At 64.2% G+C, this 25846-nt stretch overlaps 2 protein-coding genes across 6 annotated transcripts; one reads left to right on the top strand and one right to left on the bottom strand.

The window, feature by feature from the left end:
• Window positions 1-22: 22 nt before the first annotated feature.
• On the top strand, window positions 23-23925 carry CREB3L4 (cAMP responsive element binding protein 3 like 4). 4 transcript variants are annotated; one of them, XM_037883630.2, is made up of 10 exons: window positions 23-2152; window positions 15192-15356; window positions 15968-16193; window positions 16822-16961; window positions 17356-17451; window positions 17966-18072; window positions 18321-18389; window positions 19411-19495; window positions 20560-20656; window positions 21194-23925. In XM_037883630.2, the coding sequence occupies exons 2-10, from the start codon at window positions 15192-15194 to the stop codon at window positions 21505-21507; spliced, it is 1299 nt and encodes a 432-aa protein (XP_037739558.1). In that variant the 5' UTR covers window positions 23-2152; the 3' UTR covers window positions 21508-23925. The 4 variants fall into 4 exon arrangements, with proteins under 4 accessions (XP_037739558.1, XP_037739560.1, XP_043390962.1 ...); XM_037883632.2 differs by having other exon boundaries at window positions 24-2152; window positions 17359-17451; XM_043535027.1 differs by lacking the exon at window positions 23-2152 and adding an exon at window positions 14406-14588 and having other exon boundaries at window positions 17359-17451.
• On the bottom strand, window positions 3542-10658 carry SLC39A1 (solute carrier family 39 member 1). 2 transcript variants are annotated; one of them, XM_007072754.4, is made up of 4 exons: window positions 10577-10658; window positions 8086-8443; window positions 7166-7296; window positions 3542-5821 (listed from the first exon to the last, which is right to left on the bottom strand). In XM_007072754.4, exons 2-4 carry the CDS (start codon window positions 8282-8284, stop codon window positions 5132-5134), a joined length of 1020 nt encoding a protein of 339 aa, XP_007072816.3. In that variant the 5' UTR covers window positions 8285-8443; window positions 10577-10658; the 3' UTR covers window positions 3542-5131. The 2 variants fall into 2 exon arrangements, with proteins under 2 accessions (XP_007072816.3, XP_037739561.1); XM_037883633.2 differs by lacking the exon at window positions 10577-10658 and adding an exon at window positions 9483-10479.
• Window positions 23926-25846: the final 1921 nt, after the last annotated feature.

Raw genomic sequence — 25846 nt, 5'->3', positions numbered from 1 at the left:
TGGGAGTTGTAGTCCCGCGCGGGGAGGAAGCGCGCGCTCTTCAGCGGCGGACGAGGGGCTCGGAGACTGCAGGTCCCGCCGTGCACCGCGCTGCCTATCACTCAGGGCCCAAGAATGCATCGCAGGCGGCCTGCCCCGCACGGGCCCGCTGCGGCCTGTCAGGAGTGGGGCGGGGAGGCAGGTGGGCGCCGAGGGCTCCTGGTTTTGTTGCTGCTAAACCGCTTCAGCTGAGGGTGGCTTTACACAGATACAACAGCAGCGGGGCTAGAGCACCCCGAGAGCTGTTGGATGCTTGCAGCTGGAATTGCACGGGGCACTCGTGAACCCGGCCCCTGACTGCCCTTTGCACCCCTGCCTAGTGCAAGGAAAGAGAACGCTGCACGGGGCACTCGTGAACCCGGCCCCTGACTGCCCTTTGCACCCCTGCCTAGTGCAAGGAAAGAGAACGCTGCACGGGGCACTCGTGAACCCGGCCCCTGACCGCCCTTTGCACCCCTGCCTAGTGCAAGGAAAGAGAACGCTGCACGGGGCACTCGTGAACCCGGCCCCTGACCGCCCTTTGCACCCCTGCCTAGTGCAAGGAAAGAGAACGCTGCACGGGGCACTCGTGAACCCGGCCCCTGACTGCCCTTTGCACCCCTGCCTAGTGCAAGGAAAGAGAACGCTGCACGGGGCACTCGTGAACCCGGCCCCTGACTGCCCTTTGCACCCCTGCCTAGTGCAAGGAAAGAGAACGCTGCACGGGGCACTCGTGAACCTGGCCCCTGACTGCCCTTTGCACCCCTGCCTAGTGCAAGGAAAGAGAAGGCTGCACGGGGCACCTGTGAACCTGGCCCCTGACTGCCCTTTGCACCCCTGCCTAGTGCAAGGAAAGAGAAGGCTGCATGGGGCACGCGTGAACCTGGCCCCTGACTGCCCTTTGCACCCCTGCTTAGTGCAAGGAAAGAGAACGCTGCATGGGGCACCAGTGAACCTGGCCCCTGACTGCCCTTTGCACCCCTGCTTAGTGCAAGGAAAGAGAACGCTGCACGGGGCACCCGTGAACCTGGCCCCTGACTGCCCTTTGCACCATTGCTGAGGCCAGGGCAAAGCTGTGGAACGAACTCTCACAAGATCCAAGAGCTGCTACAGATTTCCCCCAGCTGCCATTCCAAGCACAAAGTGCATTTCTTTGATCTGCCTCCGCCTGTGAAAACACGTCGCACCACCGACACCTCAGCCAGCATTATTTTTAAAACTTGCCAAACAAATGGTCAGGAATCAATTGCACATGCATGTCTCCGCCTGAGAGGGAAAGGAAGGGAGAAGGAGAGAACCACGAGAGAGTCCTGTCAAGTGATTGACACAGCCGTCAGGCACGGCGGCGCTGGCTGCAACAGAAGAGCCCATCAGACTGAACGGCAAAGGCACGGCCCACCCGCTAAACAATTCCCCAGCTCTGACTTCCCAGCCCTGCCTGGCTTCTCTGCTCTGGAGGGCCAGGCGTGCGTTACCTGGCACCAAGCATGGCCTTGGCTCTAAACCCATTTCAAAGCACTCTACAAACATGCTCTAAGAAAACCTCGTAAAACCTGCATGAGATGGTGAATAATGGCATCCCCTCCTCTCTGTTCTGGATGGGGCAACAGGCCCAGAGCAGCAAAGTGACTTGCCCTAGGTCTCTCAATGACCAGGAGGCCTGGAGCCACTGGGCGCGTTAGACCTCAGCACTTCCAGGCAATAGCCTTTTATAATCCGGCCCTGGGGGAAGCAGAGTGAAATTAGCGACTGGGCTTCTTTACAACCCAACACCCTTCTGTGATACAGTTAAACCTAAAAATGCCCCACAACAAACCTCCCCATCAAACCAAGCTCTGCTTTCCCGTGAGACACCAGAGCCTTCCCCATGGACAACAGACTCCAGCACCAGCCAGGCTAGCATGCTGCCTCCCTGGCAACGGAGCTCCGAGCTGGCAGGCAAGGCAGGTTTGCAGCTGAAAGGCCCGTACAAGTGCTAAGCGTGACTTGCGAGGTCAGTAACCCCGGAGCTTTGTTCTATCCCAGAGGGCTGTGAGCCGGGCTCATTCAGTACCAGCCAAAAGCCCGAGGCACTTCTTGCTACATCCTACTGCAGACAGGCAGCCTGTTGCATGGGGGCTAGTGGAGGTTGTTGGTAAGTCACTGCTCTCTGCTAGAATGCGTCGTGGGCCTGCTTGGCACTTCTGTGAATTTCTTCTGCACAGCAAATGGGCAGAGTCTGCTGCTCTGGCCCAGTTAGCTGAGTAAAGCGAGATGCCCCGTAAGGTTTGGAATTTGGCCCCCCTCTCTCCCGTTACAGTGCCTAGCTCAGCAGGTCTGGGAGCACAGCCCCATGGGCACCAGGGTTCTCCTCCGACCCTCCCTCACCCAGGCACAGCCCAAAGCTGGCATCAGTGAGAGGCAAATGTCCGAAATCAGGGACAGGCACAAATCATTCATGCAGACAATGTAAAAAGCTGGGGGATCCCTTCCCTCAGCATCAGTGAGTTTCATGGGTCATCATTTCTGATGCAAACATTTTTTAACTGCAGGTGTGAGGGGCTGGGGCCAAAGGCACAGGGATCATAGGCGACGTCGGCACTAACACGAGTGACATTCATGCCCCTCTGTTGCTCCAGAGTCTGGCTTTGTCCTGCCTCATAGAACTGACCAAGCGTTGGCCCAGGCTCCCTGCAGAGGGAGCAGGCCGGGTACGTAGCTTACGCCAGAGGGGACTGGGCCAGGATGGTGCTTTGAAATCCCAGCCCTGGGCTGAGGGGCTAGCTGTACACGTAGGAGCCGGCTCGTGTGAAGGGGGGTGGGGGGGACAGAAGAGGCAGGATTCAAACCCCATTAGCCGCAGAGGGGCTCACGCCTGGCCCCAAGGGCTCTGCTCTCTCACTGACCAGCTGTGGCCCCGGGCCCTGCTCGGCACTGCCCAGGCAGGAGTTAAGGATGAACCCGCTTACTGCCGAGTGCAGGGAGCATGCAGAGCGGCGCCTGGCCAACGGCTCCCTCTAGAGGCGACGTGGATGTCCCTGTGCGGATGAGGGCTCTGCCATGCTAAGGTGCCCCCCCAGCACCACCACCTCGCTCAGAGGGGCACGAGTCCCGCTCCAGGAGGCGCACAAAGCGACCTGCCAGTCTAGAGCCCCCACTTGGGTACGTCCAAGCAAATAGCACGCGCCAAGCTGGGATGTAGATCGCCCTCACTCGAGCCCACTGCCCCTGCGCCAGCACCCCGAGGGTCCCATAACGTGCTCGGACCTCCAGCTTTGGGCCGAGCGCACCAGGGCCCTGTCAGGACCCACACGGACATGCCAGGCACAGCTGGCTGGAGCCACGTCCCCTGAGCACGTAGCTAAGCCCGTCTGTGCACCCTGGACATACGCAGGTGCAGGCCTGGCGCTGGTTCTGTGCGGTGCAGGGGAAGGGAGAAAGTCACCCATAGAGAAATGGCTCTTTAAAAACCAGGAGCCGTCACTGCCCTGGAGATCTGATCCGGGGAGAAGGGGCGGGGTTAAAAACACAGCACCCAAGAAACTACAGAGTTTAAAGTCATTTTATTTTTTAATTCGAAAAGTTTCTCTGTCAGTCTTTTAACCAAACAGCTGCGTTTCCACCAGCGAGGTGGGAAGGAGAAATGGGCAGTTAGTAAAATAGACACTCTGGACGGGAACCGGCTGGGTCTGGGTTTCCTACCACCTCCCAGGCTGCTGGAAAGAGGCTGTTTATAAAAATAGCGTTGTGGCCTTACGGAGCTGGAGGGGTTAAGGCCATTCGACCGTTCGGCCCAGGAAGCCAGGTCTGCCACACCAGCTGGGAGCACTTTAGATGCCAGAAGCTCTTTGAGGCAGGCCCATCTTTTTGTTCGGTGTCCACACAGCTCCTGGCACTGTGGGGTCCCGGCCCAGGGTGCTATGGCGACACAAGTGGCTCCATTGGAAGACGTAGTGTGGGAAAGGGGCCATGCTGGATGGCCCTAAGGCACTTTTATACCGGTACGAGCAGGCCTCCTGCTGGGGACTGCCGCGGCACTGCTCCTGTAGGGACAGCCCCCCCACGGGTACAAGAACTGGTACCCTCCAGCGGGCATGAACCGGCACCATGTCGCTGCTCTCACTGACGCTGGCCCGGCGTGTATAAAATAGGCCGCAGATTCAGTCTTTACTCTGTATTCCTTAAAAAAAATAATTCGTCATTCCCAGCTCCTCTTCCCAGCTGTTGCACATTACCAAGGTCAGGATCACGGTCCCCATGTTACAGATGGGGAAACTGAGGCACAGAGGGTGAAGTGACTTGCCCAATATCGCCCAACGGCACGGCCAGGAACAGACCTCCAGGGCTCCTGAGACCCAGTCCAGTGCTCTAGCCACTAGGCCACACTGCCCTCCAATTGGCTGAAAACTGCGGTGGGAGGGGAGCGGAAGGAGGCATTGGCACTGCAGGGCTCCTCTGGCACAGGGCGAAGGCCCAGGCCCAACCCGATACCCACCCCAGGAACAGCCCGAGCAAAGCAGGAGCATGGAAGACTGCAGGGGCAGCCAGCCCCATCCCACCCTGCACTCTCCTGGACTGGGGGCTCTGGCTAGAGGAACACACCATCCCGGCCTTCCCGGGGAGGGGGAGGGAAATGCTGCCAGCTGGGCAACCACCCCCCTGCAGAGGAGCTGGGGGCAGTGAAGCTACCACCATCCGCCCTTGCCCCCGCAGGCCCCGGCTCAGCCACGCGTGCTCCCAAGGGCTTTGCAGAACCAGTGCCCGGTTATGGGGCAGCGCTCATATTGAGGCATCCTCTGACTCTCCCCTGGCGTGGCCAGGCTGGGGCCCTGGAGGAGCCATACCAGGGTCTAGGAAGCTATCCTGAGCCCCAGGCAGGTTTAGATTCAGGGGGCACTGGGATCGGTCCATGGGTCCTGGGCAGCAGGCAGGGTGCAGGGGCCATGTCCAGCCCCACATGGGGGGTCCCCAGAGGGACCAACCAGCACCCTACCAGAGCAGGAACCCCCAGCATTTCCTCCAGTGCAGGGCCAGGCCCCGGCCCCGCAAGTCCTGGGATCCATCTCATGCTGCCGGTGGCAGGGGCACAAGGTGGGGGAGGGGTCTGTCCCTGGCAGTGGGGGCCCCGGGCAGCTCAGATCTTGATGAAGAGGATGCTGGTGACCAGGGCGAAGCCGGCGAGGAGCAGGATGATCTTAAGAATCCTCTGCTCGGAGGAGCTGAGCTCATGCGGCAGAATCTCCAGGAAGGTGATGTAGATGAAGGTGCCGGTGGCCAGCCCCTCCAGCACGCTGCGGGAGAGCTGGTGCAGGGCGCCCGAGGTCTCCGTCAGGGCCACCCCTAGGCCGATCCCCAGCGGGGACATGAGGGCGAAGAGCAACAGGCAGCCGACCACGGCCCGGGGGCGCAGCCGGCCCTGCAGCAGCTTGAGCGAGAGGCTGAAGGCGATCACGCACTTGTGGATGAGCAGGGCCAGGCAGATCTCCAGCACCTTGGCACTGGCCTCCTGCAGCCCCACGGCCAGCCCCTCGAAGACGGAGTGCAGCGAGAGCGAGAAGACCAGGATGAAGGAGCGGATGGCCGAGTGCGCGTTGAAGTCGACGTGCAGGTGGGGGCGCTCCTGGGCCGATCCCCAGGCAGGGTGCAGGGGCCCCTCCTGCCAGTGCTGGGACTGGACGGTGCTGTCCTGGGCCGAGGCCCCCAGCAGCGCCCGTGTCTCCTCCAGGGAGCCAGACTGGTCCTTGTAGGCCAGCACAATCTGCTCCATCACCAGCACCAGGAAGAAGCCCATGGCCAGGATGAACTCCTGCAAGGGGAACTGGAGCTGCAGAGGGAAGAGGCAAGTCAGCAAGGAGCTTGGCACCTCCCCCTCCTCCCTGGGCCCACAGGGCTGGTGCCAAAGGTCCCCAGGGGCGAGAGCCCTCCCCCCACAGCAGCCTCGCAGCCACCTCACTGCTCAGCATGCAACGTGCCCCTCAGGAGGTGGGGGCATTGAGCAGGGGGCTGGAGGCAGAGAAGGGGGGCCCCCATTTCCAGCTCCAGAGGGTTCAGCGCCGCCGGTCACAGGGGACACCATGCGCTGTCCCCACCTGCATGCTGCAGCTCCCCCCGCCACAGTGAGGGGCATGGCTGAAGCGCGGGGGCCTCCCCCCAGCAGGGAGCGGGGATTCGGCTTTTACCTTTGCAGGGGGTTCCTGGGGCCAGAGGGATTGCTAGGATTTTAATCAGACCTCTGCCCAGCCTAGCCCCCGGCTTCCCCCACCCTCCTATGTGTGCCACGTCCCCGACAGACCCCAGACCTGACCCCCCAGCGATGCTTAGGCAGATCCTTCAGGGGGTAGGGGGAGGCTCCCTTCTTTTTGGGCAGGAGCATCTGGAACCAGCCTGGGCAAAGCACTAGAGGTGGCTGGGGCTAGGATCGCCTGCAGTGTAGGGATTTGGAGGGTCCACCCACACAGCCAGCGACGGTGGCGTTCCCAAGCCCCCGTGCTGGGGGAGGCAGAGCCGAGGGGCTGGAGCAGAAGGCATCACTGCCGAGAAGCTGGGGCCGCCAGCTGCCAGGAAGCCGCGTGGGAAGGCGGGGGGGGGGGAGGGGGGGGGAGAGGAATGATCGTCAATGAGGCAAGCAGCTCCAGTGAGTCACCAGAAGCCCCTGCTGTGCGATAGGCCAGGCTCTGCCCAGCCCAGCACCACCACCCCCCAGCCATTGCAGGGACACCGGGTTTGCAAACAGCAGCAGGTCCTGGCCACGGGCAGCCTTGCCCAGCCCCCGACCCGGCCAGGAGCTCTGCATCTGAGCACACAGAGCGACCCCACTCCCCACCCCAAGCCATCCCCCATGCATAGCCCTGAAAATCCCACTCCAGTCAGAGCCTCGATGCTTCCCACCAGGGTCCCCCACAAACCACCCACCCCAGGCCTGTGTCTAGAGCCCCACGGCTTCCCCCCAGAGAGCCCCCAACCAGACCTGAGCGCGCAGCATGGCAGCAGCAGGGGGTGCAGCCCCTGCCGCAGGGGCTAGGTCTGCCACAGAGCCCGCCCGGGGTCATAGCAGTGCCCAGCCCAGTGGGGACCCTGGCTCTGGCTGCTCCCATGACACATACAGACTCCAGACCAGAAGGGACCATTGAGCCCATCTCGTCTGGCCTCCTACATCACACGCACTTACTGTGACTCTCAGGGCAGCCAGCGCTTCGTTGATGCTCGCCAGGTAGTCGGGGACCAGATCGAGGAGGCAGGTAGCCAGGAACACGCCACCCGCAAAGCAGCTCACCAGGCTCAGGACCTTTCTGCGCGTGTCTGCCAGGGAGGGAGGGAGACATAAATGACAAGCCCAGGCGGGGAGACGCATGGCTCTGCTGCTCTGCCAGGGTGCCAATTTGTTTGGCCAGCCAACCGGGCAGCGAGCTGGGCTCCGAGACTGGACCCCTTCAGGGCCTGATCGTGCCTGCGGGTGACTAGCGAAGCCACGTGCCGCCCAGCGAGTTACGAACGCACAGTCTGGCCCAAGCGCTGCCCTGCCAGTGAGGTTTGGGTGCGGGACACAGATGCAGCAGGGCGCCTATCAAACTGAGCCCCTGTCCTGGAACCCCAGTGCATTTCCCCGGCCCCATCTGGCTCCCCTCCAGCCCCAGGTGCGACTACCCATGAGGATGCCCAGGCTCCGGCTCAGCGGCGGCGAAAGGCTGCAGGGTTCTCAATGCTTCCGCCTGCCAGCGGCTTCGCCCCCAAACTTCCCCCTGATCAGAGCTAATTGCTCCGGCCCCAGCTGTGGCCAGCTGGGCAGTGGAAGGGGCTAGCAGAACCCCTGGCGGCCAAACAGCCAGCAGGAGCTTGGTCCTGTGGGGAAGGCACCAGCCCAGGTCCCAGGAGTCTGGCTTGGATCCTGCCTCTGCCACTGGCCCTGGGTGAATCTCTCTGGTCTCAGCTGCCTCCCCCATACCCTGGGGGTGATCGTGCTGCCCCCTCCCCACCCTGGGTCTGGATGTTTAGTCACCGGACACTTGGAGCCGGGGTCAGGGCCGCCACTCCGCCTCGCTGAACAGCAGCTGCCCCGGAGCCTGGCGCTCCCCGCAGGCCGGGCCTTACCCAACGAACCGGCCCCGCTCCCGTGGGGCCGGAAGACGCAGAGCGGAGCTAGGCCGCACAAGATGGTCAGCAGCAGCAGCGTCACCAGGGAGCCCAGCTTCACCTCCAAGCCCGTGGGGGACGGGAGCACAGCCATGCTGGAGCCAGGGCTCCAGATCATCTGGTCTGGGTCGGCCCCGGGCCCCGGCCACTCAGCCATGGCCCCGGAGCGGCTGGAAAGGCCTTTCCTGCTCCGTGTTCCCCTCAGGGGTGTGCACGGCCCGTCCACAGCGTGGGAGCCGAGAAGCTCAGGGAGCAGGAGTCTTGGCCTGCCTCCGAAAGCGACGGGAGAGAGCGTCCTCTGCGAGCAGCGTCTGCCCTGCGAACGCAAAACGGATGTCAGCAGCCCCCGCCCAATGCCACAGGGGCGAGTTAGCTGGGGAACCAACGCACCCCGTGCTCCAGGGGCTCGCACGGACAATCCCACAAAGAGCGAAGGACGGAGCCCTGGGGCTCTCCCTCTTGCTGGCACTGGGGGCCGGGCTGAGTCATATGGACTCCAGAACCCCAGTTCAATGACAGGTTTAACCGTAGCCCCAGAACAGCTGCTACAAGATGGCCCCACATGTGCCACGGGGCTCAGGGGAGCGGTGCAGGGCGGCTGCGATGGGGTTCCTAACTGGGGGCTTTTCCCCAACAGGAGACAGGGCACCAGCCCCTTTTGTCAGTTGCTGCCCCAGAAGAGGCGATCCAGGAAGGATCCCCCCCCCTCCCCCCCCGAGTTCCTCCCCCGCCACGCCAGGAATGGATGAGCTTCGTCCCGCCCCCCCACTCACACACACACACAATCTCCTAGCAAATCTTAGCTCCCAGGCACTTCCGACCTCTGGTTACCAGCATGTGACTCATGCAGCTCAGGCACCCCATTCCCACCACGTTCCTCCTGGGTGAGGCTGCCCTGTGGGACCCCAGTGGGCCATAAGCCCCTGGCCCCCACGGTGGGGCTGGCACCAGCTGCAGAATACAGGCTGCATTCGGCGCTGGCGTGACCCGGCTAACTCCTGGGGGCCGGACCAGGGGGAGCTTGGAAAAATGAGATTGAAGGACTCGAGCCAGCAGGCATTTAGCAGGAGGGCTGGGATCCCAGCCTGCCCTCAAGCTAGCCGGGAATTTCAGGACTCCACGTACCCAGAAAAGGAAGCCCACATGCCCGCCCGGGTTTGCCCAAAGCATCCTGAGGTGCCAAACAGCAGCTGCGGGCACGTGATCCGGGCTCTGAGCTCTGCTGCATCATTCACCCAACAATGAAGGGAATTTTGAGCCCTCTCCCAACCACAGACAACCAATGGTCTTAAGATCAAAGTCCCCTTGGGAGTATTTATAAGTGGGTCTGCAGGGCACAGGCTGGTACTTCCCACCTTCCTAACGATCGGGTCATGGCCGCGGCCTGCAAGCCACCCGAGACGGGCAGCAATTCCACTCAGGGAAACTCCAGTCTCCACTCAGGGAAACCTTCGCTCTTCCTCCCAGCATGCTCTGGCAAGAGCTGCCACCCGGTGCACGGCTCTCCGTAGCTTCGCCCACGTCACCTCCTCGCAGCAGCTCTGCTGTGCCCATCCCAACAGGAGCGGGACCCACGCCTCAGCCGGCCTGAACTACTAAGCCACACGTGCCTTGGGAGGGCACCGCAGTTAAGCAGTGTTAGCCCGTTTCCTGGAGAAACTGAGGCACGGAAAGGCAGCTGCCCAAACACACAGGGCACCAGGCCTTCCCAGCTCCCAGTGTTCACCCCACCCCGGCCCCCCGGCAGCGCTACCTTCTCCCAGCCCTCCGCAGTAGCAACCCCACCCTAGTTATCATGACCGAGGTCGAGGGCCAGCAGAGGAAGTGACAAGGGGGCCATCGCCGCCTCCGGCTGGGGGGCTTTCCCGAGGGGGACCCCAGGGGCCAGCGGAGAGAAGTCCCGGGAAGCTGTTCACGGCCCCCCCGGGGCGCACAGCTCCTGGCCTGGACACGGCTGGGTCCGACCCGGGACCTCGCCTCTCCCCGGCGATCACACGCCGCGGGTCTAAAAATACCAGTCCCCGGGAGCCAGCGGCCGGTCCCGCCGGCGAAGCCCGGGGCGCTGCCACGCTGGAGCCAGGCAGGAGCAGCCGCCCCGGGGCCCCCCGGGAGCCCCCCGAGGCCGGGCCAGGGGCGAGCTCCAGGGGCCGGTTTTAGTAGCCCCGGGCCGGCCGCACAAACACAGACGGGGGGGGGGGACACTTAACCCCCCCCGAAAACCAGCCCCGCTCCGGCTGGAGCAGGCGGGCGGGGTCATGCAGGCCCGGGGGGGGCCCTACGGGGTCCGGCCCGGGGGCGCAGCCGGAGCGGGGGGGGGCAGGGGGCGGCTGGAGGGGGGGTCCCTCCTCCCGGCCCTGTCGCGGGAACGGGGCTACTCGCGGGGGGGCGGGGCTCAGCCGCCAGGCCCCGCCCCGCCCGGAGCCCCGAGGCTCCCCCCGCCCGGACTCACCTCCGGGCCTTCGCTACTTTGTCTCCGGGCCCGCCGCGGGCCGTGGCTGAGCGTTCGGAAGGGGCGTGGCCGGGGAAGCGCTTTCCGCCAATGGGGACGGGGAGGGCCAGCGATTGGCATCGCATAGGGGCCAATGAAAAGCAAGGAGATTCAGAGCCCGCCCCCTGCCTCCTTCCCCCACACCGTGCCCAGGCCAGGCTCCCGGGCCATGTCTACACTAGGGGTGGTGACCCTGCCCGCTCCTTATGGCACACAACAACCCGCAGCGTGGGGAGAGGGAGGCATAGGGGGGTGGAGGAAACAGGGCAGAACTTTGGGGTCTGTGCCCCACGCGGCTCCCGGCGCGCCTGAGCCAGGCACAGTGTGCCACTCCTTCGCCCTGCCAGAGCCGTTCACCCCCGGGTGCAGATACCCACTGCAGGGCGGGCACCCGGCTCTGCACCGGAGCCTGAACCCTCCGCCCCACCGCCAGTGGGGACGAGGCCTCGGCAGAAGGTGCACTGCTAAGACGCTTCGATCCCAGAGCAGACGGGGCTGCTGGAGCTCTCAGGCCTGCTGCCTGGTTGAGGTGAAGCCTAGAGTTTGCCCCTGCCAGCTAACCCGGGTTACGAGTGACAGCTGGCAATGGCAAATCCTGCAGGCACGCTCCATCCCCGTGCCCTGGTCACCCTGTCCCAGGATAACTTCCCAAAGCTGCAGCCAACCTGTTCCAAAATGTCAGGGAAGGCTCTAGTCTTCATTGGGCAAAACCCGGGTGATCCTGGAGAAAATCAGAGCAGGGAAATGGAGGATGCAGGGACAGGACCACCCAGGGGGAACCGGACAGTTTGCCCCGGGCCCCGAAACCAAGCAGCATTGCGATCTGGCGCAGGGGGTCGCAGCACCACCCACGTTTGGCCCGGCTGTCCTGTGACTGGGCCAATCCTGAGCGGTGCTGCGATCCTGTGCACCAGGTCACGATGCCTGGAGCAGGAGCTCCTGCTACAGGGGACATGCAGGGCTCCCCTACCCGTACCCCAACACAGGGGCCTTCCCTCGGGGGTCACTTTCTTGGCAGCGTGGCAGGGAGCTTCAGCTGCAGATTTTGCCCCTGGGCCCTAAAAACCTCTGTGCGGCTCTGAAAGCGCCAGACAGTTGATTAGCAAACCCAGCAGCTGATGGCCCCATAACACCTTCCAGCAACATCCTGCATCTCAGCTCTGTCCTGCCCCCCGCTAGAGGGCAGCACGCTGACCCCTGAATGACAGCTCCCGGCCAAAGGAAAAGAAGCAATAATGGCCGGGGGGGAAAGAGTGAGATTGGGGGTCGGGGGAGCCTGTTCTTTGCTGTGCCTTGTTCCCCATCAGTAACCCCGCTGGGATCCGGGGCTTGTCCAGCGGTGAGGGAGTTATAGGCAGAGCTTCATTTGTAATGAAAGAGGCTCTGGGGATTGGAACTGCCTAGCCCAGAGGCGCCGGGGCTACAAAATGCCAGGCCCAGAGGTGCCGGGGCTCAGCCCTGGCAAGCTTCGATACAAATTAAGCAGTGGTTTTAGGCGGCTGTCCCGGTACCACTCCCCAGGTCTGATCCAGCCAGGCCCCTCCACCTGCCCTCGATTGGCTCCAGTGGGGTCACTCCTGATTTACACCCGCTCGGTGGAGTGAGAGGAGGATCCGGCCCTTGGCAGGATCATGCCAAGTGCAGTTGCATCCTGCTGCCAAACCGGCTCCTGGGACAAAGCACTTTTCTTCGCGCTGGCTGCACAGGGCTGCCTGCAACCCCACCTCAGGCGGGTCAATGTCCAACCTCCTCCGCCCGCCTGCGAGCTGCTTAAAAGGGCAATGCCAGCCTTCCCTGGCACAGCCTGGGGCCGGGCGCCCAGTGTTTGCTAATGGGTGCGGCCGTGTGCCAGCAGCACAGTGCCCCAGTGAGAGGGTCTGTCAGCTTGTCCTGGGGGCCAGTGACCACCCAGCAACTTCCCAGCACTGGTTTTAGTGCCCGCTCCTCATCCTCATCTACTGTCATCTAATTTATCCCCCCCACCTGTCTGTCTGTCCATCCCTCCCTTACACACCCAGCATCTATCTATCCCCCCCAAATGCCTGTCTGTCCATCCAGGCCTATACACCCATCACCCAGCTAGCTAGCTAGCTATCCATTGCCCCAAACGCCTGTCTGTCCATCCAGCCCTACACACCATCACCCAGCTAGCTAGCTATCCATCGCCCCAAGCGCCTGTCTGTCCATCCAGCCCTACACACCATCACCCAGCTAGCTAGCTATCCATCGCCCCAAGCGCCTGTCTGTCCATCCAGCCCTACACACCATCACCCAGCTAGCTAGCTATCCATCGCCCCAAGCGCCTGTCTGTCCATCCAGCCCTACACACCATCACCCAGCTAGCTAGCTATCCATCGCCCCAAGCGCCTGTCTGTCCATCCAGCCCTACACACCATCACCCAGCTAGCTAGCTATCCATCGCCCCAAACGCCTGTCTGTCCATCCAGCCCTACACACCATCACCCAGCTAGCTAGCTATCCATCGCCCCAAACGCCTGTCTGTCCATCCAGCCCTACACACCATCACCCAGCTAGCTAGCTATCCATCGCCCCAAACGCCTGTCTGTCCATCCAGCCCTACACACCATCACCCAGCTAGCTAGCTATCCATCGCCCCAAACGCCTGTCTGTCCATCCAGCCCTACACACCATCACCCAGCTAGCTAGCTATCCATCGCCCCAAGCGCCTGTCTGTCCATCCAGCCCTACACACCATCACCCAGCTAGCTAGCTATCCATCGCCCCAAGCGCCTGTCTGTCCATCCAGCCCTACACACCATCACCCAGCTAGCTAGCTATCCATCGCCCCAAGCGCCTGTCTGTCCATCCATCTGAAGTTACACTGGGGGGACCAGCAATTTCAGCAGGGTGGGTCTGAGTGTGGCACCAGAGGTGTGTGTGCATGCGCACGAGACCCTGTTTGTGTGTGTGACAGAGATCATGTGACTCTATGTGCGACCCTGTGTGTGTGTGAGAGACCCTGTGTGTGAGCGATCACGTGACTCAACGTGTGACCCAGTGTGTGTGTGTGTGCGTGTGAGAGAGAGCCAGACCCTGTGTGTGAGCGATCACGTGACTCAACGTGTGACCCAGTGTGTGTGTGTGCGTGTGAGAGAGAACCAGACCCTGTGTGTGAGCGATCACGTGACTCAACGTGTGACCCAGTGTGTGTGTGTGTGTGCGTGTGAGAGAGAGCCAGACCCTGTGTGTGAGCGATCACGTGACTCAACGTGTGACCCAGTGTGTGTGTGTGTGCGTGTGAGAGAGAGCCAGACCCTGTGTGTGAGCGATCACGTGACCCAGTGGTGCATGCCAGCAGGGTGGCTGGTGCTGCTGCCCGATGGGCTGGCCATGATGCGGGGCCCTGGTTAAGCGTGGGAGGGCGGAGGAGCAGCATGAGGCTCCCCCAGCTCACTGGGCCTGGCTTGAGCTGGCCGAGCGCTGTCGCGATCACACAGGCAGGACACCACAACCTGGCCTGTTTGCTTGTTCCCTCCAAGATCTGCTGCTCCAGCCAGGAGGGGACGGGGCGAAATATCAGGGCTGAGCAGCACCAGGGGCCAATGCCTGATCAAGGGGCAGCCCCACACTGACGCGCCTCCATTTGCCAGAGGGGGCGCTGGAGAGCACTACCCAAGGCCCTCTCCCCACAGCGCCTGCCCCCCTTTTTGCGGGGCTCCCCACTCCGCTCCCCAGCCCCCCAGCAGAGTCCTGGGGCTGCAGCCCTGTGTCTCTGGGCCCGGGGCCCTTGCAGGGAAATCCAGTCGCTGAATGCCAACAGCCAGGCTAAAGCCCCTGCCTCGGCTGGGTGCGCTGGGGTGCCAAGGAGCCCTTTGCCCTTTTAAGGCCCGGGGGTGGGCGTTGGCTGGGGCTGTCCAGGATGCCGGAGATCCTGGTTGGAAGCAAAAGGCTTCAGTGTTCGGTGCCGACCGGCCTGGCTGGGTAACAACCTGCTCCCTGGAACAAGGCGAAGGTAGGTTATGCGACAGAATCGCCCCCGGCCCAGCCCTGGGGGCCCCGCGCCCGGGGCATGGGGCCCCCGGCCGCTCCCAGCTGGCGCCTGGCGCTCAGTAACCAGGGCTGTTGTGGAAACGCAGCGTTCTCAGTGGGAACAGGGTCTGACTTCCCCAGGCACCAGCCCTGCGTTGTCAGCACAGGTGAGGCTCATGCAGGTAAAAGTCAAGGCCTTAGGGATGGGCCTGGGCGGCGGTGCCCTGCCCACTGCCCAGCTGGGCTGCCGGGACCAGCTGTGCCTAGAGCTGGGGCCGGCGCCAGAAGATGGCATCTTTGTTTGCTGACCGGCTCGCCCTGGGCCCGGCTGGATTTTCTCTTCCAGCCCCGACGCGGGAGCCGTTCTGAATCGCTGGGCCCCCGGGGCGCAGCCGCCTGGGCATCGGAGGGTCGCAAGGGGACGCCCGCACTCAGCCATGCCCGAGCAGCCGGCCCGAGGGTGCGCAGGGGACCTCCGGCCCTGCCTGCCCAGGTTCGGCTGGCCTGGTGCTCTCGGAGCAGTGGGCAGGGGGTAGGTGGGCAGGGACGCTGTCTGATGCACTCTCTGTCTGTCTGTCTGTCCCAGATGGGGGAGCCCGGCAGCCCCGCACTCCGGGCTGTTCTCTTCGAGCAGCAGAAGGAACTGTTCCCCAGCAGCACCCTACCAAGCCGAGATCCCCCGTTCGCCCTCCTGGAGCCAGCTCCCGCCCTGGAGAAGGGCTTTGAGGAGTGGGCGGTCAGCGGGGGCAGCGTGAGTCGGGGGCCGAAGGCAGAGGCGGGAGGGGAAGAGCAAGCCGGGGGCTCGGACACAAGGTCCCCAGGTCACTGTAGGACACCTGCTCTGCAGGAGCATAGTGCTGGTCTTTGCCCCACAGGAACCGCGTCTGTGCTTCCCAGGGCCCTGCCCCAGTTCCTTAGCCTCCCGGGGGCCTGCCTGTCTCCTCGGGGCGGGGGTAAGGCTGGCCTTGCCCCTCCCGCCAGCCTTCTAAGGCAGCCACCTTTGGGGAGGGAGCCAGCAGCTGTCCCACCACGTGCAGCCGCACTGCACGGGCCAGGGGCGGGAGAAGGGTCCCATTGGGGCTGCAGAGATGGGCTTTGGCCCGGGCAAGGGTGGTCATGCCCCCATGCACAGTGGACGGGCCCTGGCACTGCCGAAAGTGCCAGCAGGCAGGGCCTGGCCAAGGCAGCAATTCCAGACGTCCCAGCCCCATTCTGAGGCACGGAGACTGGCACTGCCCACAACCCCAAGGTGCCCGCTCCTGGGCATCTCCCAGCCGCATACCAGCCCAGCCTGGGCCTGCTTCCCAGGCCAGGCAGGCCAGGGCTGCCGGCTCCAGCCAACGTCCCCGGTGCCTGTTGCAGGGGCTGAACGACAGCGAGCCCGAGGACTTCCTCAGCGCGATCATCAACCCCAACGAAGTGTACAGCCCGGGCCGCGCGCAGACCTCCCCAGGCAGCGACAGTGGCATCTCGGACGAGCCCGGCTCGGACAGCCCCCAGCCCGGCTTGGGGGGGCCCGCCACCTTCTGCGCCGTCATCTGCGACCAGAGCGACCCCCTCCACAGCGACGTGGTCTCCATCCAGCTGGGTGAGCAGGGCGGGGGCAGACGGCCCTCTGCTGCCCGGGGCGGCTGGCTCTGGGGCACAGCTCCCTGCCCCTCTTCAGGCTGGTGTTTAGTGGGGGAGGAGTGCAGCCTTAGGGCAAGGGGAGTCAGTCATCCCCCCGAATCCTCCATGCTGCCCCATGGCTGCCTATGGGGTGGCCAGCGGAGATGAGCGCTTCCAGCCTGCAAGGGGGCAGCTTCAGCCGTGTAACTATCAATGCCCCTCTGTCCATCCATTATGCCCCCCCATCTCTCTGGCCGTCTGCACTTTGTACCCCTCAGCCCCGACGTCACCCCGGGCTTTGCCCCTCACCTCAGGAACAATAATCAACATTTTAGCCCCTGCTGGCCCCAAGGCCCAGCGGCACCTCCCCCCTCACAGCTGTGAAGCAGAGAGGCAGGGGGTCTGAGGGCAGCGTCTGAGGCCCCCATGCCCGGGGACACTTGGCCAGGTGGAGGTGGGCCGTGGGGGTGGGCCGGAGGAGCAGAATCCCCACTCAGTCCCAGCCTTAGAGCTCCCCCCACTCCTGCCCCGCCTTTCCCAAGCTCTGCCCCAGGGAAGGAGCCATCCCTGCCTCATCCCTGACCCCTGTGCTGTGTTCTTGGCCCCAGGTGACTGGTCGCCCCCCCTGCTGATCCCTGACGCCTGCATCGTGAATGAGCTACCGTCTGCACCCCCGTCTGCCGTGGCCAGGCCTGGCACGGTGCCCATGGTGGTGAGCGCTGGGGACATGCAGGCAGCTGTGGCCCTGGTAAGTCGGCTCAGGACCCCCCTCCTCTCACACTGACTGTCCAAGCTGGTGTTCCAGCAGGGGGTAAAGGCCGGGCAGGGCTCGGCTCCCCATTGCCCATAGCAGCAGGGAAAACACTTTGTGAGAAGGTGGCAAATGCCCCTGGTCCCCGCCCACAGTCCCTGGGGAATTGCCCCCCATGCCCACCACCAAGAACCCCTGTAGCTGAGCAGCTGCCCACAGTGACTGACGTGCCAGCCCCGTTCCCCAAGCCCTCGCTTGTATCCTGACCACTGTGGTTCCCATCTGCAGCAGAGAGAGAGTCATGCCCCTCCCCGGCTCCAAGGGATGTGGGGGCTGGAGGAAGGGGAGGGAGGATCCTGCCCCGGGCTCTGCAGAAAGTGATTCTCTCCAGCAGCTGCAGTTCCCGGATCTGTTCCTGACAGACGAGGAGAAGCGGCTGCTGTCGCAAGAGGGGGTCTCCCTGCCCAGTAACCTGCCCCTCACCAAGGTACAGGAGCCAGCTGACATGAGTGTGCAAGTGGGAGGCCGCACCGGCCTGAGTGTGCCTCCAAGTGTGCAAGGAGCGTGCAAGCCTGCACGAGGGCACGTGAGCGTACCCGTGTGCGCAGGCCCAAGCAGGAGAGGGTGACTGCTGGTGCCAGTTTGCAGGGCAGAGCGTGTCCACAAGGGAGCCTGTCCTCGCTCCAGCATGCGGCCAGCAGGTGCCAGCCCCACCAAACTGGTGCAGCCGGGCCCAGGGCAGGGAGGGGCCAGTCCAGCTCCACCCACCTGGCCCCACCTGCCCCTGCGGGCCCTTGGGCTGCCCAGGGCAGGCGGGGCTCGGCCCTGGAGTGCAGAGCTGCAGCTGTTCACCCCCGGGGCGGGGGAGCCCTGGGGAGGGTCAGACAAGAGACAAGAACAGGGACTTGCCCCCCCAAACCAGCTTCCTGCAGCTGGGACCCCTGAGCCCTGGGGGGATGTGAGCCTGCCCCGCTGAGCTCTCAGGCTGTGCCTGCCCCCAGGCCGAGGAGCGGCTCTTGAAGAAGGTGCGGAGGAAGATCCGGAACAAGCAGTCGGCCCAGGACAGCCGGCGGCGGAAGAAGGAATACATCGACGGGCTGGAGAGCCGGTGAGAACAGGGGCCCCTTCGCGCACACCGCGGTGGGCACACACACGCACAGACCCCCTGCGAGGGCACTGCCTGCCCTGCTCAGAGCCAGGCGCCGGGCTGCCCTTCTCCAGCAGATCCCGTGCCAAGGGCGCCAGCCGTCTGCCCTGACAGCCAGGTGTCTGTGCTTCCCGGGGGCAGGGAGTCCCTGGGCTCTGGTTGGGCAGCTGGCAAGGACCCGAACCCCCCTTGCTCTCTTCTCCTGGCAGGGTGGCAGCATGTTCAGTCCAGAACCAGCAGCTGCAGAAGAAGGTGCAGGAGCTGGAGAAACACAATGTGTGAGTGCAATGCGACCACGAGCCCCTATGCCCCTCCCAGAGCCAGGAGAGAACCCAGGCGTCCTGGCTCCCAGCCCCCTTTTCCCCCCCGAGGATCAGGGTGCATTAGCAGAGCTGGGGGGAAGCCATGGAAGGTGCAGTGTGTCACGGCATCCCCGGGCGATGCTCTGGACCTGCTCCCCATGAAGCCAGGCAGGACTCTGGGGAAGTCTCCTCCCTGGGAGCAGCTTGTCTGCAGGACACACAGCTCCCCCGGCTCCACCTTCCTGGGTCTGACCTCGGAGCCTTCAGCCTGCTCTGCCCCTCCATGCGCTTCCCACAGCGAGTCCGCCCAGGCGGGGTCCTGGGGAAGCCAGAGGGTCCTGCCCCCCAACTCCGCAGTCAGACGTGACTCTCAGCCAGCCAGTAACACGGAAGGTTTATTAGACGACAGGAACATGGTCTAACACAGAGCTTGTAGGTGCAGAGAACAGGACCCCTCAGCTGGGTCCATTTTTTTGGGGGGGGGGGGGCAGTGAGCCAGACAGCCCCGTCTGCACTTCACTCCATGTCCCAGCCAGCCCCCAACTGAAACTCCCTCCAGCCCCTCCTCCTCTGGGCTTTGTCCCTTTCCCAGGCCAGGAGGTCACTGGATTCCTTTGTTCTCCAACCCCTTAGGTCTCACCTTGCAGGGGGGAAGGGCCCAGGCCATCAGTTGCCAGGAGACAGAGCGTCAGCCATTTATGTACCCTGGCCCTTTGCTCTGCAACAATTACACCCCCTTATCCCACCCCCTAGAGACTTAAGAAATGCCTAGGGGAAACTGAGGCACCCCTACAGTATTCAGATGAAACATTAAGAACAGTCCCACTTCGTCACACAGGGGTATTGGAGGCTGGCTGGTGATGCAGGGGGCCCCTGACATGATGGTGGCTCAAAGGCCACTGGGTGAGTGAGCAGCCAGCCTGGCTTCGCTGCTGGGTTGTGTGCCCCCTCCCGCCCCGAGGAGCCCAGCCCCTCGAACGCTGTCTCCTCCCCACAGGTCCCTGCTGGGCCAGCTGCGTAAGCTGCAAGCGCTGATGAAACCCACGTCCAGCAAAGCAGCGCAGACCAGCACCTGCATCCTGGTATGGGCCGAGCTCCCACGCCTGCAGCCCCACGCATGGCCCACTCCCGGGGGGCACAGAGTGCGCGGCCCACTCCCGGGGGGCACAGAGCACGCGGCCCCACGCGCGGCCCACTCCGGGGGGCACAGAGCACGCGGCCCCACGCGCGGCCCGTTCCGGGGGGGCACAGAGCACGCGGCCCCACGCGCGGCCCGCTCCGGGGGGGCACAGAGCACGCGGCCCCACGCGCGGCCTGCTCCGGGGGGGCACAGAGTGCGCGGCCCCACGCGCGGCCTGCTCCCAGGGGGCACAGAGCACGTGGCCCCACGCGCAGCCCACTCCCGGGGGGCACAGAGCACGCGGCCCCACACGCGGCCTGCTCCGGGGGGGCACAGAGCACGCGGCCCCACGCGCGGCCCACTCCCGGGGGGCACAGAGCACGCGGCCCCACACGCAGCCTGCTCCGGGGGGGCACAGAGCACGCGGCCCCACGCATGGCCCACTCCCGGGGGGCACAGAGCACGCGGCCCCACGCGCGGCCCGCTCCGGGGGGGCACAGAGCACGCGGCCCCACGCATGGCCCACTCCCGGGGGCACAGAGCACGCGGCCCCACGCGCGGCCCGCTCCGGGGGGCACAGAGCACGCGGCCCCACGCGCGGCCTGCTCCGGGGGGGCACAGAGCACGCGGCCCCACGCGCGGCCTGCTCCGGGGGGGCACAGAGCATGCGGCCCCACGCGTGGCCCACTCCCGGGGGGCACAGAGCATGCGGCCCCACGCGCGGCCCTCCCGGGGGGCACAGAGCACGCGGCCCCACGCATGGCCTGCTCTGGGGGGGCACAGAGCACGCGGCCCCACGCGCGGCCCACTCCCGGGGGGGCACAGAGCACGCGGCCCCACGCGCGGCTGACTCCTCTCCCCACCGAACACCCCCCCCACTCCCCGCTCCTGCATACACCCGCAGAGCCAGGGCTGTGCCCACGCTCACAGACACACACAGCCTGGGCCCAGCTGTGCCCCTCCCGCCCCCCCACTCCCCGCTCCTGCACAGGGGCTGGGCTTTGACCCTTCTCCCTCCTCCTGCAGATCCTGATCGTCTCCCTGGGACTCATCATCTTCCCCAGCTACAGCCCTCTGCACAGGGGGTCGCGGGGCAGCCAGGACGACTATCAGCCCACTGGAGGTGACAGCTGGGGTGCTGGGGGGCGGGGCTGAGCTTCCCCATAGACCCAGAGAGGGGTCAGCACCGAACACCCCAGCCCCAGGGCTGACCCTCCCCATTGAGCTCCCCAGAGGTGTTCCCCCTCAGGGCGGATCCAGGACCTTCCTGGTGCTGCCTGGCCCGGCTCTGCCCAAAGGGATCTGTCCAGAGACAGGGACACAAACAGCATCTGTCTCCTCCTGTCAGCCTCTGACACAGGGCACACCCCGCGCCCCCTCCCCGCTGGCATAGGGCCCCCCCAGCCGAAGCTGTCCCCACACTCCCGCCCTGCCAGCACAGGGTACCCCGCCCCGCCGACCCCCATCACAGGGCACCCCCCATGCCTCCACCCCACTGGCACAGGGCCCTCCAGCACAAGGGGCCCCCTGTACCACCACCCCCGCTGACACAGGGCCCCCCCATCCCCCAGCACAGGGCACCCCCCATGCCCCTGCCCCACTGGCACAGGGCGCACCCTGCCAGCCAGCCCCTAATCCTGCCCTTCCTCCCACACCCCAGTGATCTCCAGGAACATCCTGAACCAGGGAGAGTTCTCAGAACTGGCCGAAGCCCCCGGCCCCAAGGAGCCGTCGGCCCCAGAGCCTGAACCACCCCCGGGGGAGCAGCTGGGGTCCGAGGCTGCAGTGGAGGAGGGAGTGGAAGGAGCAGACGGGGGCCCAACCCTTCTGGGTGCCGGGAGCCAGAAGAAGGGCACAAACACGTCCGCTCAGGCCCAGCCAGAGCAGCAGGTGGCTCCCAGGGGGCTGCCCCAGGGGAACGGACCCGGAGCCAGCAGGAATGCAGCTAAGTCGGTCCACGCCGACGAGATGTGAGGGGCAGCAGGGACCAGACTGGCCGGAGAGCTGTTTTCCCAGGACTGGCTGGGGGGGGGTTACAGCATCTCCAGGGGTCCCCAGGACACCTGCCGTACCCCTCTCCCCACAGGCCCAGTTCACACTGGTGTCAGGGAGCCAGCCCCAGCGCACGGGGCTCTCAGCTCTCACTCCCTGCCCAGCGTCTCTGCAGCTGGGACATCTCACTCCGGTACCTCCTGCCGAGTCAGCTCCGGGGGCCCTGCTGGGGCGTCTGGAACGGCAATAAATCCCGTCCCTTCTGCCCTGTGGGGGCATTGCCAGGCCTGGGACGAGGGGGGCCGCATGCAGCTCCCCAGCTGTGCTCTGAATGGCCCAGAGCTCCCTCCCCAACCCTCAGCCCCTGGGTCACACCAGGCTCCCCATGCAGGGGAGAGCCCTGGCCCACTGCTTTCCTGGGATGGGCAACGCGCTCGCAGCAGCCAGGCTGCCTCTCCTGCCTGCCCCATGCCGCCCTTCCCACAGGACAGCTCAGAGGCCAGGTAGCCCCGGGCAAGCGGACCAGCTCATTGGATCACCTACAGGGCTCGGACTGAGCCACCCATGCCCTTTCCTGGGCTACCTGAGAGAGTCACCAGCCAGTGCTGGGCTACGGGCTCCCCAGCCGCTCCCTGCCCTCTGTGCTGCTGGGTCGTCCCCAGCCCTGGGGTCCTGCTCTGCACGGCACCTTTGGAATCGGCTCCAGCTGCCTGGCCGGGGCATCTCCCCCTGCAGTGAGGTTTGTAGCAAGCCCAGGAAGAGAGGAGGCTCCTGACACCTTCAGCCCTCGTATAGATTGTGCCCATCACAACACGTCTTCCGTTCGTCTCGTAGCCTGGCCTTCCTTCTCCCTGTGCGGCCAGGTCTTCTCATGCTAAAGCCTGCCCACCTCTTTGGAGGTCGGCCGAGTGGTCGTTCCAGTTCCCCTGGGGCCCGCTCAGCGACAGCTGCAGTCCATCGATTGTCGGTGAGCCTCGCTCTATGCCCGTCCCATCGCATGTCACTGTACCTGCTCTCAACGACGACATCCCACACTCCACTCGGCTGCCTGATCACTTCACTGGGGACCCGGTCGCGGGTTGAAGGTCCCAGAATTCTTCTTTCTGTCGCCCTCTCTGTGACAGACAGTTGCTGCTTCTCTGTCGGCCTCAGTGCCCAAGTTTCGCTGCCGTACGACGCAGCTGGCCGTACCGTTGAGCTGAAGAGGCCTTTCTTTGGAGGGCACTCGTCAAAATCTAAAGAACTAACGTCCAGTATGCCTGCTCTCCCATGTCTGCAAGCTGGTCACCAAAATAACAACAACCTGAGTCTCACAGAGTCTGGACGAGCAGCAGCCGAGAGAGCAGGCAGGTTTTGAAGGAATTTCAGCACAATGGACCATATTTTCACTATAAACCAGCTACTGGAACACTCAAGGGAATACACGTTCCCTTTATGCATTGCCTTTGTCAAGATGAAAAAGCATTCGACAGTGTAGAGCTCAATGCAGGGCTGAAAGCTCTCGCAGAGCATGGCATCGTCACAAACTATACCAAACTAGTAAAGGAAATAGCCATTGCGCTACCTTGAAAGGGTAATGCGGCGGATGAATTGGGAGGATGGTATCAACGGGGAGCAGCGAAACCAGCTCAGATTCGCGGATGATATTTTGTTGATTGCCGAAAATATGAGTGGACTACAGCAAATGCTGCAAGAGCTCAACACAAAATCAGCCAAGTCGGACTGAAAAGTCACCGCTCCAAAATGAAATTTACGCAGCCTGGTACTTGGCCAAAAGCCCAAATAACAATCAAGAGAAAACCAATCGAAGAAGTTGATCAATATGTCTATTTGGGCCGAGAAAGTAACATCAGGAAGATGAGCTCTCGCGAGGAAAGAAAGCATTCAAGTCCATGAAGGAGGCTTCTGACTGGAAGGAAATAAGTAGCCACAGTCAAGCTCCGCCCACAACCCCCAAACTCCACCCACAATTCCACACTGCCCAGCTGTTTCTACTAAAATGCTCAGCCAGGCAATTGGCCACCATTAGGTTCCAGAGTCAGCGCTGTGCCCCAGGCTGCTGGCGCCTCTCTCTGTGCTCTCTGCTGACCCGGGGATGCAGCCCTGCGGGGTGGGGGTGGGGGGCAGTTTGGTGGGAACCAAAAGGGCTAGAAAGGTTCAGTTTTAGACAAAAACGTTAATGCTGCCAGCTGCACCAGGCGCAGACGGGACACAGCGGGTCTGGGCGGAGCCTGCCCCCAGCGCGTGGCAGGGAGCCAGGTTCATATCACAGGGGGTGCTCGTGGCACAGCTGTTTTCTATTATGAGCCCCCACCCACCCCATGCTAGTCGCAGGTGGCGTCTCCTGTGCGGGGAGGGATGTCGAATGTCTCTAGTTAATAAACTATCCTGTTTTGTTTCCCCCCGGCTCAGCGTTGGTCTGGGAGGGGCGGCTCGGGGCGCGGAGAATGAGCACATGTTGCTCTGAGGATCTCAAAGCACCTAACAGGCTCTGCAGAAACATGGAGTTTGCTTCACCTCGCCTGGAAATGCAGCTGCCTCTGGGGTGGGCCTCGGCAGCTGTTCAGCAGCAACATACACAACATGCTGGGCCCAGAAGTGAAGAGAAGCATCAGCTCCAAGCGGAGCTACGAGCCCTGGAGCCAGGGCTGAGGCACCGGGCGAGGGAAGCCCCGGCCTGCCAGGGGCTCATTTCACATCGAATCGCAGCGCCCCTCCCCCACACCCTGCAGCGCAGGGCCCCCGAGGCTTTGGGGTCAGCACGGCCTGCCAGGGGAGCGTCCCCCCACTGCGTCCCCCAGCCCCTAGCTTGGGTAGCCGTGCTGAACCCCCTCCTTTCTGCGCGGCTGGGCAGGGCCCTGTGCCCTCCTGGTGCTGCTGGAGGGACCGGGGCCCGGGAGCTGCCTCACCCGAGGCCGGCCCCACCTGTGAGCGACTGGGCGGGCTCCGGCCCTCCCAGGGCTTGGCTGATGGGCTGAGCAGGGTGAGGGCCCAGCCGCGGGAGGTTGGCTCTACACGGAGATTGCCACGAGCGAACAGTGCCAGCCTCCGCCCGCCTCCTCCAGCTGCCTCCCGAGTGCCCCAGCCCCGGGCCTGCCTGCACTGGGTGTCCAGCGGGGACTTGTGGCCACGGAGCAGCCGGGGTCAGGGGCTCTGGGAGCCGCGTGCACGGAGCCCATCGGGCCACTCAACCCCTGCAAAAGACATCTCAGGGGCTTACCGGGCCAAGGCTGTCAGGGGCTCATTGTCCCTGCCCTGAGCCCTGCTGCCGGCCTCGTGCCCCACCGTGGGGCCTTGGGATCTGGGGCCCTCGGCACCCACCTGCCCCGCTGTCGGTGCCGACACACAGGGAGAGGCCAGGCCACAGCACCAGGCTCATTTCCACACAGCTGAGCTGTTAGAAGCTGCAGCCGGGGCCCCCTGTGCTCCCCTCCGACAGCCCCCCCTCCCCCCACGCTTGCCTGCTCTGAGCCCCCGGGCGTTTGCGTCACTCAGGGAAGGAGATTTCCGTCCACGTGGGCGAGATGCTGCTCAGGGAGCCCCGAACCTCAGCCCTGCGCCAATGGGGCGGCTTCCCAGACACTGCTCGGGGGGGGGGGGGGGGGGGCCTTGGAACTGGGCCTGTGCCAGGCGCCTGGCCGGGGCCAACACCCCCCAGGAAGTGGGGGTGCTGCTTCAGCCATTTATCACAGCGCAGGGCAGCAAATCAGAGGGCGCCCCTCCCCAGGACCCAGCGGCGCAGCCCCCCCGATGCACACTCATGCATTCACACATACACTGCACCCCCCCCCGCCCCCCCGGCCCCAGGATGAGGCGAACTCACATCGCTGGTCAGGGCAGCCCAACACCCCTGCCCAGCCAGGGCCCGTTACCCCTCACCAAAAGGCTTCTCCCTGCAGGCAGCTGGGGCAGCCCTGGGCCTAGACTTTGGCCCCCCTCCTGGGGTCATGTAGTAATTTTTGTTATCAGAAGGGGGGTCGTGGTGCAATGAAGTTTGAGAACTGCTGCCCTGGAGGATCCCCGCCTACGCAGGGGCCCGGGGGTACCCAGATGCTCAGGTGCCCAGGGGGGTTCCCGGCTGCTTGGACAGCTGGGTGTAATGGTGACAGACTCACGTCTCTTGCAGAGACCAAAGAAATCCCCCCGACCCCTGGTGAATTCTGCCCAGCGCCGTGGCCCCATGTGGCCACTCTGCGAAAGCCCCTGAACCGCGAAGCCGGGGCTGAGGGTGAAGGGGGTGGCACTGGATCTTCCCAGGCGCCATCGTGATTGGTCTGCTCCAGCTGAGCCCCCAAGTTCTAGCCCCATGGGGGGGGTCTAG

Source organism: Chelonia mydas, chromosome 24 (assembly GCF_015237465.2).
Source record: "Chelonia mydas isolate rCheMyd1 chromosome 24, rCheMyd1.pri.v2, whole genome shotgun sequence".
NCBI lineage: Eukaryota > Metazoa > Chordata > Testudines > Cheloniidae > Chelonia > Chelonia mydas.
The sequence above is the reverse complement of the archived record's forward strand: the minus strand, read 5'-3'. Positions and strand labels throughout refer to the sequence as shown.

Bases quoted from the DNA above. Each gene is read 5' to 3' on its own strand.
- SLC39A1 (XM_007072754.4), bottom strand. From the start codon at position 8,284: ATGGCTGAGTGGCCGGGGCCCGGGGCCGACCCAGACCAGATGATCTGG. The intron at 7,297-8,085 runs GTAAGGCCCGGC...CCTCCCTGGCAG, and splicing joins GAGCGGGGCCGGTTCGTTGG to ACACGCGCAGAAAGGTCCTG. The intron at 5,822-7,165 runs GTAAGTGCGTGT...TTCCCTCTGCAG, and splicing joins TGGCTGCCCTGAGAGTCACA to CTCCAGTTCCCCTTGCAGGA.
- CREB3L4 (XM_037883630.2), top strand. From the start codon at position 15,192: ATGGGGGAGCCCGGCAGCCCCGCACTCCGGGCTGTTCTCTTCGAGCAG. The intron at 17,452-17,965 runs GTACAGGAGCCA...GCCTGCCCCCAG, and splicing joins GTAACCTGCCCCTCACCAAG to GCCGAGGAGCGGCTCTTGAA. The intron at 20,657-21,193 runs GTGACAGCTGGG...CCCACACCCCAG, and splicing joins CGACTATCAGCCCACTGGAG to TGATCTCCAGGAACATCCTG.